Raw genomic sequence first — 12,176 nt, forward strand, 5'->3', positions numbered from 1 at the left:
AGTACTCCCAACCCCACTTTTACATTGGCAAAAATAAAAGAAATCTCTACAGCACAACATTGTAAATATACCATGAAAGTTAGATTTTTCAACAGTGGTTACAATATCCTAAAACAAAAACCTAAAAAAATAAAAATGATGTCTTGCAATTGCATATAATCACCATAAAGAATTGCCATTGATTACACATTTATATCTTTTGAATGAGTTATCGACATTGCAAAGTTTTGGAATGTGGACCTTTATTTTGAAGGTTTTGTCATTACCATACAAAGTGACATCATTTGTGCTGCTGGCAGGATAGTTGTTACTAACACAACCTTGAATCTGCTATTCAGATCTTAGCACAGGCATTTGATTTTGTAAATACTACAATGCTGCAAATTCTGTTACATTTCTGATATTTTGTTAATATTCAGAGCATATTGTTAGAATCTCTGATTGTTAAACTCTCTATCTAATTTGACTATAGCTGTATTATGCATACCACAGTAAGTAAAGTGTAATGTGTTCAATAGAATGGTCGAGAATCTGAGGTGATTTAAAACATCCAGCTTTAAATGTTTTTAATGTCATATTGAATATGACATTAAAACTGTTATATGTTATAGAATAACAAACAAAGTGTTTTTATCCTGACAAACTAGAGGGTGGCTAAATTCCCCTTGAAATGCCATTGGAGTAACTCAACACAGATTGCATCCAATGCTTTAAAAAGTCTGTTTATTTGTCATCATTTTTACATCTTAGTAATTTAGCAGATGTTCTTATGCAGAGCGACTTACAGTTAATGCATTCATTTTATGATAGCTAGGTGAGACAAACACATATCACAGTCATAGTAAGTATTGAATTGACATGACGGACTTTGCAATTTTACAGGTACTGGTATTTAAGTATACATTCGGATGTTAATGAATATGGCCAAAATCTATCCTTACCTTAAAAATGTCAACTTTGACTTATCCCCTTAGTTCCAATATCTCTGCCCCACAATGGCAGATCCTAACAAGGTAAAGTTCTTATTGTTAAGAAGAGTCTTTCTGAGTATTTAGAGGGGATCTACACTGTCTGAGACACGTATTTTCATTCTCTAATGCCGAAGTTTGACAAAATACGGAGAATATGCTTTTTCTGTGTACATGCATGACTTGAAGCATAATAATTATACACTGCTCAAAAAAATAAAGGGAACACTTAAACAACACAATGTAACTCCAAGTCAATCACACTTCTGTGAAATCAAACTGTCCACTTAGGAAGCAACACTGATTGACAATAAATTTCACATGCTGTTGTGCAAATGGAATAGACAAAAGGTGGAAATTATAGGCAATTAGCAAGACACCCCCAAAAAAGGAGTGATTCTGCAGGTGGTGACCACAGACCACTTCTCAGTTACTATGCTTCCTGGCTGATGTTTTGGTCACTTATGAATGCTGGCGGTGCTCTCACTCTAGTGGTAGCATGAGACGGAGTCTACAACCCACACAAGTGGCTCAGGTAGTGCAGTTCATCCAGGATGGCACATCAATGCGAGCTGTGGCAAAAAGGTTTGCTGTGTCTGTCAGCGTAGTGTCCAGAGCATGGAGGCGCTACCAGGAGACAGGCCAGTACATCAGGAGACGTGGAGGAGGCCGTAGGAGGGCAACAACCCAGCAGCAGGACCGCTACCTCCGCCTTTGTGCAAGGAGGTGCACTGCCAGAGCCCTGCAAAATGACCTCCAGCAGGCCACTAATCCATGTTTGCTCTAACGCTCATGCTGAAGGAATTTGACCATTCTAAAGAAGTAGTGGGCTAGTAGCTAATGACTTAATTAAGTAGTTACATAGCTAATGGGGTAATACGAGCCAGATCATTGTAGAGTACAGTAGGCTACAGGATGTGTGAATCTGTTAATCAATTGCCATAGACAGACAGTACTGCTGTACAGTACTCACTCTCCCATGAAGCCTTTGGATGCTGAGTGGAAAGAGGCCAGCTCCACTGTGTGAGAGAGAGGAGGCCCCATCTCAGACAGAACCTTCTTATAGGAGACAAACTCACTGCCCTCCCCGAACACACTTTCCTGATACACCTGTGGATCGAATGAAACAGCGAGGGGTGCGTGGAAGACAGAACAACAACTCACTACATAGTCAAAGAGAAGTGAAATATTTGTGATTGAAAATAATTTGCCAGGAGAAAGTACAGACAGGAAGTCACCTCATCAGCCATGAGGAAGAGCCTCTCCTCAGCAGCGAATCGGAACACCTCTTCAATACACTTCCTGCTCTGAACATGACCTAGCAACAACAAAACAAATGAGACTATCCATAAATACTGCTGGGGTAACTTGGCCTGCAAAAAGGTTTACTTTACATTCTTCATAGGGACAAATAGTGGGGTACTACTGTATCGACCATCATGGAACCGGAACAACTCGTTACCTGTAGGATTCCCCGGGTTGATGACATACAGGGCAACTGTGTTGCAGATACCCTTAGAAGCCTGTAGTGCTCTGCGTAGCTCCTCCACCTCCATTGCCCAACCCTGCTCCTCATCTAGGTAGTAGGGAACAACGGTTGCACCGAGCGTTTGCAACATCATTTTGAAGGAAGAGTAGGTGGGCACAGCGGTCAGCACACCTGTCGGAAGTGAGGCCTGATTATGGAAGTCAGCCAGCATCTTCAACACTTGCTAAAAACAGAAAAAAGAGAGTGAAAGATGAATGAGAGACATGGTGATGATGATAATGATGATGATGGTGGTGAAGATGATTCTCACCATTATTGACCTTTGAGAGCCAGAGGTCATGAAGATATTCTCGGGGGACGATGGTACACCACCATCTCGTCGAGAGATGAAGTTAGACACACTGCACTGTATATAAGAGATACCACCAGTGGGTGTGTATGAGCCTGATAAGATTGAGAAGAAGAACAAACACAGGTAAACACACATCACATATACCAGCCAGGTCACCCGTGATACAAGTCAGTATTCGACGTCCATCCATGTCTGAGGATGTCGGGAGATGTTGTGTAAATCGGCCAGTAGAGGCAACAGTGAGCACTGTTGCCTTCAAGTAGTTTTCGTTTTGCTAAGGTGAAGGCTGTGAGCAACTGCCCCTGGTGCCAAATTTTTGTTTTAAGCCTATCCTAACCTTAACCATTCAGAGTTAATGTCTAACATTAAAAAGTCAGAGTTAATGCCTAAACTTAACCCTAAGATTTCACAGTTAATGCTTGTAGCATATACTGACAGTCATGATCGCCCCCCCGTAGACCCAATTGCAGTCCACCTTACCTACACTCCCCCCATCACATGCTCCCAGCAGGCTTTGGACCCTCTGTCTAACGTCGTCTGGCAGTTTGTAACTGTGGGCCAACTGAGGGTAGAGGCAGGCTGCAAGAACCTGGCACACACACATACAGACACATACACACACAGGTTTAAAGCGAAACAGCTAACAAATACACCATATTTAGACAGGCAGGGTTATCAGTGGACACTCAGACAGAAACAAAGGTCGAATGTCAGGAGGACATTACCTGTCGGACGAAGGTCAAGGGTTGGACCCCTCCTCTGTGTTTGTCTCCCCAGCTGACATCTATCACATCCTTACAGGGCTTCCTCCCTCCCTATCACAAACAGATGACATACTGCAGTGTAAGTCCATGTATATATATTAGCTGTATACTATATTGTGTTTTATGTGAATATGCAATGAACTGCATGCACAAGTCAACATATATCTAGCTATTCTATGTCTGAAATAATAGGCCTACATGTGACATGAGAATCAAGGTCACTAACATCAGATCAGGGTCCGGTTTCCCAACGCGTAAGGCTAAGTTCATCTTTAGAACCTTCGTAGGAGCATTATAAAATATCCGAGCTGTTTCCTAAAACCATTGTTACTAAAGTTGCACTGGAAGACGCTCGTTATTTACCGACTGACTGCCACAAACCACTAGTAGAACAACTAAGTGCGTTGTCAGATGCTTTTTTGCCCTTGCGCATCACTTTATACACAGACGATCTAAACTTAGAATCAAGATGTTTATCTGTCTCAGAACAAAGTTGACTACAAAAACAAAGTTGCCATTGTCTTAGGTAATTGTTACAAACACAGGTTAAAAATATGATTTAAATGAAAATTAAAATACACTCAATGGCCAGTTTATTAGATACACCCATCTAGTACCAAGTCAGACCCCCCTTTGCCTCCAGAACAGCCTGAATTGTTTGGTTATGGATTCTATAGATTGGACGGCGGTACATTCATGTTGCGAATAGCCCGTTCCATCTCATCCCAAACATGCCCCATTGGGTTTTGTCAGCAACAATGTTCAGGTACACTGTGGCATTTAATAGTTGCACAATTGGTATCAAATCAAATTTCATTAGTCACATGTGCCGAATACAACAGTGAAATGCTTATTTCACCTTACAGTGAAATGCTTACTTGCAAGCCCCTAACCAACAATGCAGTTTCAAAAAATACAGATAACAAGTAATAAAGAGCAGCACTGAAATAACAATAGCAAGACTATATACAGGGGCTACCGATACAGAGTCAATGTGCGGGGGCACTGGTTATTTGAGGTAGTATGTACATGTATGTAGAGTTATTAAAGTGACTATGCATAGATGACAACAGAGAGTAGCAGTGGTGTAAAGAGGGGGTGGGGGGGGGACACTGCAAATAGTCTGGGTAGCCATTTGACTAGATGTTCAGGAGTCTTATTGCTTGGGGGTAGAAGCTGTTTTAAAGCTTCTTGGACCTAGACTTGGCGCTCTGGTACCGCTTGCCGAGCGGTAGCAGAGAGAATGATCTATGACTAGAGTGGCTGGAGTCTTTGACAATTTTTAGGGCCTTCCTCTGACACCGCCTGGTATAGAGGTCCTGGATGGCAGGTTCGCACTACCCTCTGTAGCGCCTTGCGGTCGGAGGCAGAGCATTTGCCATACCAGGCAATGATGCAACCAGTCAGGATGCTCTCGATGGTGCAGCTTGTCGTAGCTGAATCAGAATTAGTTAGGTAACATAGATAAATAAGATGTTTTATTTACTTTATTCTTGTCATTAGAATGTCTTCTTTTGGACTATACTGTTGGCAGTTGCATTTTCCTTTCTCTCTCTAGGGAAAAGTCACTTGGGGCCCAGAGAGGGAAGAGGTCAGGCTTGTCTTTTACATGTCTGGTAATAGGCAGAATATCAGAAAGGGAGAAGTCAGGTTTGAACATTGTCTTCATAATGAATATATCTGTGAAACCATGTGAAGGGCTCCACTATGTCTGTACTCCAGTCATTCCCTCCTTTTCCCATTGGGGGGAGGAGTATGGCAGTGTCTGGAACCATTGTATTACCCCTCTGATGATGCATGAATCTTGACCTAGTATATGACCTAGAGGCTCACTCCCCTTAGTGAGCTTCTCCAGGAGTGGGGAGAAGAGGGGGTGTATTTGAGATGGGAGTATCTAGAATTGACAATTGATATATGCCATTGGATGAGGTAATGTTTTGGTACTAAGAAGTACCAAGAACGAGATTAGAACCTTGTCTTAGAGAGCAAACTGAACGATAATTTATAGCTAATGCTATCTGGCTATGGGATACTCCTCTCTCAAGTAAAAGTCTTTCTTTGTGAACTGTTCCTGAGATCTGTGGTTCGTCATGTAAGTTGAGAGGGGTGTATCTTGGCTATAAAAGATACTAAGAATTGTTTTGTAAGCACTCTCAGAGAATTCATTTATAGACACTGAATTGATCTGAGAGTCAAAGGGCTATGGTGAAGCTCATATAATTAAAGATGGAGTTTAAAATATAACTCTGACTTGTGTGTGGTTTGTAAACTCTCCTCATTTAGTAATACAGGAAATTACCACGACAAGCTGTAGAAACTTTTGAGGATCTGAGGACCCATGCCAAATCCAAGTTTTTGTCGTGCCCGCTTCACGTCTGTTATGGTGTGCTTGGACCATGTTAGTTTGTTGGTGATGTAGACACCAAGGAACTTGAAGCTCTCAACCTGCTCCACTGCAGCCGCGTCGATGAGAATGGGAGCGTGCTCGGTCCTCTTTTTGCTGTAGTCCACAATCATCTCTATGTAGCAAGTCACGAACTTGTGACTCACTGTCTGAAGAAGTAATCAATTTTTGTGAATGGGTTGATATACCTAATAAACTGACCACTGAGTGTGGGCATAGGCTTATATATTTCAAGTCATATTTTAATACATTTAATGTTCAATCAATTATGCTTAATTGTGGTAATTGTAGGCTACCGTCTGTCATTTTTGCCTCAATATATTTCATGCTGTGTAACATTCTAGCCAGGGTTACCAACAACCCCAAGGGAACTATTATTCATTGTTTTCTCCTCTGGCTTCCTAAAGTGATCTGCCCAGTCGGTGATACACTTTTGTCAGTTTCCTCCTTAAAGGGAGAGTCCACCCAAATTACATATTGGTTTCCTTCCCCTATATGCAGTCTTTGGACATGATTTGACAGCAATCAATGCTTTGGTTTTGTTTTAGCATTTGTGGCACAAATCCTAGTCTTGGTACCAATATTAGCATTTTTCGCACATCATGTCCAAATCATTCAAAAGTATAATTGATTGTGAAGCTCAACAAAGTCACTTTGTGATTTGAACAGATTATTTGAACATGTTGTGCGGAAAATGCTAATATTGGCACCATGACTTGAATGGGATTTGTACCACAAATGCCACAAAGTCATAGTACCAATAGCCTATTAGTATTTTCTGCGCGTCATGTTCAAATCCCTCTGGTGGCCCTTGGGGATGATTTAGCAATAGACTAAGCCTCCTCTATTTGCAAACATATACAGTAGGTGGTCATAGCTCTCTAAGAGCTGACTCGTAGTCAGTATTGTGGAATAATTATAATGTTAAGGTAAGATTTGAATGGAGAAAGCTAATCCGAGAGCAGCGCTGACTTTCATTTAAACTATCATAAGCCTACAGATACATGCTCCAACAACGCACTTAGTGAACGTTCTCTTAATATAAAAACGGGCAATCGGCAGTTGCTACATTGCCTACATTTTTGGATGTATAAATAGAATATAACTTATAAATAAATGTCTCATGAGCTTAGTTCAACTGTCATACCCCATCAGAACCTAAAATATAAGCTTGTTTTACTCCTATGTTTGTAAACAAAGTAAATGTGAACAAACACTATAGAGTCCTGCATTGGGTCGGATATTCATAGTTCTTCCCGCTGGCAGGTGGCAGGTGGAATTAGCTGGCAGGTGGAATGAAAGCATTATTTCAAACTTAGGGTCAGCTTGCGTTTCAGAACAATTATATTGCAGTTCGAAACGTTCAAATCATGAACGTGTTTTGTTTTACAAACCAAGGAGCTTGTTGTGTATAGGCCTAGGCTATACACTGAGTGCACAAAACATTAGGAACACCTGCTCTTTCCATGACATTGACTGACCAGGTGAATCCCGGTGAAAGCTATGATCACTTATTGATGTTACCTGTTAAATCCACTTCAATCAGACCAGATAATCTTGTTTCTCATGGTCTGAGATTCCTTTAGGTGCCTTCTGGCAAACTCCAAGCGGGCTGTCATGTGCCTTTTACTGAGGAGTGGCTTCCGTCTGGCCACTCTACCATAAAGGCCTGATTGGTGGAGTGCTGCAGAGATGGTTGTCCTTCTGGAAGGTTCTCCCATCTCCACAGAGGAACTCTGGAGCTCTGCCAGAGTGACCATAGGGTTCTTGGTCACCTCCCTGACCAAGGCCCTTCTCCCCCGATTGCTCAGTTTGGCCAGGCAGCCGACTCTAGGAAGAGTCTTGGTTGTTCCAAACTTCTCCCATTTAAGAATTATGGAGGCCACTGTGTTCTTGGGGACCTTCAATGCTGCATAATTGCTTTGGTACCCTTCCCCAGATCTGTGCCTTGACACAATCCTGTCTCGGAGCTCTACGGACAATTCCTTAGACCTCGTGGCTTGGTTTTTGCTCTGACATGCACTGAGGGACTTTATATAGACAGGTCTGAATACTTATGTAAATGAGGTATTTCTGTTTTTTATTTGTACTAAATCATCAAAAATGTATTTCGCTTTGTCTTTGTGGGGTATTGTGTGTAGATTGAGGGAAATAAATAAGACTGTAATGTAACAAAATGTGGAAAAGTCAAGGTGTCGGAATACTTTCCAAATGCACTGTACATCAAAATTAGTAGGACACTACTACAATATATCAGTTCAATTGGTACAGTTGACAAGGCACGCCTCAAAATATGTTAATGTGTCACTGATTCTTTCTCCTCCCACAAAATGTTTCCACAATGCACTATCATTTACAGAATGATGCAGTAAATATATAGCAAAAAAGCAATACAGTACTTTATTGTTAAGTTGTATTGTAATAAAATTACACCAATTGCTAACAGTGAATATGTAATTATATATTACAGCATACCAATAAATATTTTGTGTTTTATATCACTTGTTCTTGTAGATTTACAGGACAAAAAAAAAATATATATATATATACTGTATATAAGTATTAATAAAATATGGTACTGTATATTCTGTGGGGTACAACATTCTCACTAATGGGTGCAACAAAATACAAGGCATGCCTCAAAATATGTTAATGAGCCAGAGATTCTTTGACCGCCCACAACATTTCCCCACAATGCACCATAATTCACAGTATGCTACAGTAAATTACTGGCAGCACATTAGCCAATAAGTTACTGTAGATTTACAGGACAAATATTTAAAAAATGGCATGGTACTGTATATTCTGTGGGGTACCGTATTCTCATTAATGGGTTCAACAAAATACAAGGCATGCCTCAAAATATGTTCATGAGCCAGAGATTCTTTCGCCGCCCACATTTATTTTATTATATATATATTTTAATTTTTTTCACTTTTATATAACCAGGTAGGCCAGTTGAGAACAAGTTCTCATTTACAACATTGCACCATAATTCATAGTATGCTGCTATAAATATACAGCAAAACAGGTAATACAGTACTTTTACAGCTGTGCAGTGCAACACCATTGAACCCCTATAATGCATTGCTTTTTACAGTACAGTACTGTAAAATAGAATTACTTTAGAATTACTTTAAAAATAAATAAAAAAAAATTTTTTTTACAGCAATCTGTTAACATGTGTGGATGGGATACTGTTAACCCTATTTACAGCATTCTATGTTCTATATAGGGCTAGGATAGGCTACTGTGATGTCTTACCTGTGTGACTTCTGTTTTAATCTGATTGGCTCGTCTCACCAAGGGCTCCAGCTCTGTCTGTTTGATGCTCCTCATCTTGCGGCAGATCTCTCTCAGGTAGAGGAGTGACATTCTACTATCACACCTGCTGGTCTTCTCAGACACATGGAATAGAATCTGATGAGATGCCTATTGACTTGTCCACTTCTATGGTTCCTTGATCTTTTCTCATGCTGATGTTGAGGAAGTGAGTAGGTGTAAAGCTCCCTCCCAAAGTTATTTATTCTATAGGAACCAGTAAACTGATCAGTTTTGCAAGTTGAGCCTGCTTTAAAGTTGCCCCAGGGAAATTCCAGTAGACCTAGCCTAAAACAGATATTTCTGGTTCATCCACATTGTTAGTTTATTTATGTGGAAAATGGTGTTTTTTAGATTTTTTCCCACATAGAATTCAATAAGACATTCATGTGAAATTCAATAATTCAATTATACAAGTACAACAAACAAAGCAAACACCCCAAAAAACAAAAATGTAATCTAGATACAGTACATCCCAATTGCACATCATACCATACAATAACACCTGCATTCATATGCCATCACGCCATTTTAGTTACCTCAGATCACATATCCTACACATATCAATTAATAAATGTCTATAATGACTCTGTATATTCTAACCAGTGATCCCAATTCTTATGAAAAGACTGTGGACTACCTTCTACTAGTGGCATTGACCTCATTAATTCATTGAGTGATATTGGAAGGATCCTCATGGTTCCACAGGTATACATCTTTTAGCTATAGTCATAGCTAAGATAAAAAAATCTTACATCTCTGAAAAGTAAGTTGTAAATCAGATCGATCCCCAAGGATTGTCATCGTGGGAGTTAAATGCAGGCCTATTTCCCTATGAAGGACCTCATGTCAAATTCTTTCAATCTCCAGCCTCCTTTATTAAAGTTTAGGGCAGGCCCATGTCATGTGTAATGAAGTGCCCGTCTCTGTTTTACAGCGAGGGCATTGTGGAGATAAGTCTTATTTAAAGACGCACCATTTCCATGAAAGTAGCTTGGGTGGACTGGAAGATAGAGTTGTTTAAGTTAGAGACATTATATTCCAGTTCACCCAAGGTACTTTTATGGAAATGGTGTCGTTTAAGTTGGAGATATTATATTCCAAAGTTTTATGCACATTGTAATACTAAATGAGAACTTGGATGGGACAACAGTTCTACAGAGTAGCACTGGGCGTATATATGTCTAGTCTAAATACAATCATCGATTTGGAAGAGCCTTTCTATGTTTTAGTTGTTAAACGATGGACACTTCAAATGAAGTGAGAGCTTTAGGCTTCATGTTTTAAAATGAAAAGTCACTCCATTGGAATGTCATCATTTGAGCATTACACAGAAATCACATGCTGTGAAGAAATGGGTTAAACAGTTACAAATTACAGCAGTTTATTGATTAAGAGCCTAGTGCATCCCTCTGCTATTTCTCTTTCACCCTTGTTGTGGTAGCTTTGGAATATTTCGATAATAGGCTATAGGTTTGAGATGTCTCACTGGGCACACACTGGCTGAATCAATGTTGTTTCCACGTCATTTCATGCATGTCAACAAACACTTACCATACAATAAAAGTGTATTTTATTATGATAAAGGCAGACTTCTATTTGCCTGGTTCTACCAGGCTAGACTTTAATTACCTTAGCTATGATTTCACAACTTCAAAGACAAGACTGTCTCCAGGAAAGTGCAGCACCAACTACAAAGGTCCACTATCACTCAATATTTGTAAAAGTGTCCACTGTATACTATTACTACTATATCCTTATCATAAATTATAATTGACATAATCAATAGGCGGTCCGCGGTACGAATCCAGACTGAGTATGGGATCAATATGGACCAGGGTGTCCAACTAACTCAGAAACTCAGTTGGGCTTTCAGTTTACTGCTGTAGAGAGTTGTAATAGTGTAATGCAAAAGGTGCAATTTCGAATTTGTTAGTGCATGGGCAGTGTTCCTCTTGTTATGTCATTCACTGACAGACCTGTCAGAGAAACACATGGCAACATGTGTAAAACTGCAGGAAATTAGATTTTAAAGTGTCAACTTTTCTCTCCACCCCATGCCAAAATGTGTAGAGTTGCAGGAAATTAGCTTTGAAACTGAACATTTTCTCTCAGCCAAAAAGAAGGGTGTGAACAGTTTGGGTTCGCATTGGTCACGAGGTGGGGGTTTGTTACTAGGCTGATAAATGGCAATATCCATACAGCCACCAAGGAAATGTGTGTGACCAACTCGACGTCTACTCAGATGCCTCTAAACAAGAAGTGTCAAACTCATTCCATGGAGGGCCTAGTGTCTGCTGGCTTTTGGTTTTTCCATTCAATTAAGACCTAGACAACCAGCTGAGGGGTTCCCTACTAATTAGTGACCTTAATTTATCAATCAAGTACAAGGAAGGCCCGAAAACCTGCAGACACTCAAACATTTTTTTATTTGATTTTACTGCTTACCTGATCTGGAAGAGAGTTCCATGTGGTCGTGGCTCGATTTAGTACAGTGAGTTTCCCAGCCTCTGTTCTGGACTGGAGAATGTGAAGAGACCCCTGGTGACATGTCTTTTTGGGTATGGGGGTTTGAGCTGTGTGTTAGCTGTTTGAAGTGACAGTTTGGTGCTTTCAACACGTCAATATCTCTCACAAAGACAAGTAGTGGGTTTAGGGAAGGATTTGTTTCAAATATATATATATATATATATTTAGGACGAGCTTATTACTAGCCACCCATTCCAAAACTGACTGCAGCTCTTTGATAAGGGTTGCAGTGCTTTCACTTGCTGTGATAACTGATGTGAATAATGTTGAGTCATCAGCGTACATTAGCCTCTGCTGAGTGAGGACACACTCTTTGCACAGCACTTTGATACAAAGTGATTTCCGTAGC

The 12,176-nt window shown here is 40.2% G+C and overlaps 1 protein-coding gene across 1 annotated transcript; it reads right to left on the reverse strand.

The window, feature by feature from the left end:
• Positions 1-1,937: 1,937 nt before the first annotated feature.
• LOC120055317 (alanine aminotransferase 2-like) lies at positions 1,938-9,352 on the reverse strand. The gene is made up of 7 exons (XM_039003193.1): positions 9,242-9,352; positions 3,535-3,624; positions 3,290-3,398; positions 2,768-2,901; positions 2,431-2,680; positions 2,207-2,286; positions 1,938-2,078 (listed from the first exon to the last, which is right to left on the reverse strand). The coding sequence occupies exons 1-7, from the start codon at positions 9,350-9,352 to the stop codon at positions 1,938-1,940; spliced, it is 915 nt and encodes a 304-aa protein (XP_038859121.1).
• Between the last annotated feature and the right edge of the window lie 2,824 nt (positions 9,353-12,176).

Source organism: Salvelinus namaycush, chromosome 11, assembly GCF_016432855.1.
Source record: "Salvelinus namaycush isolate Seneca chromosome 11, SaNama_1.0, whole genome shotgun sequence".
Lineage (NCBI taxonomy): Eukaryota > Metazoa > Chordata > Actinopteri > Salmoniformes > Salmonidae > Salvelinus > Salvelinus namaycush.

What these genes read in the sequence shown, in the direction of transcription:
- LOC120055317 (XM_039003193.1), bottom strand. Translation starts at nt 9,352, where the DNA reads ATGTCACTCCTCTACCTGAGAGAGATCTGCCGCAAGATGAGGAGCATC. An exon ending in TTAAAACAGAAGTCACACAG is followed by an intron (nt 3,625 to 9,241) that starts GTAAGACATCAC and finishes TGTTTGTGATAG; the next exon opens with GGAGGGAGGAAGCCCTGTAA. An exon ending in GCTCTCAAAGGTCAATAATG is followed by an intron (nt 2,681 to 2,767) that starts GTGAGAATCATC and finishes TTCTGTTTTTAG; the next exon opens with CAAGTGTTGAAGATGCTGGC.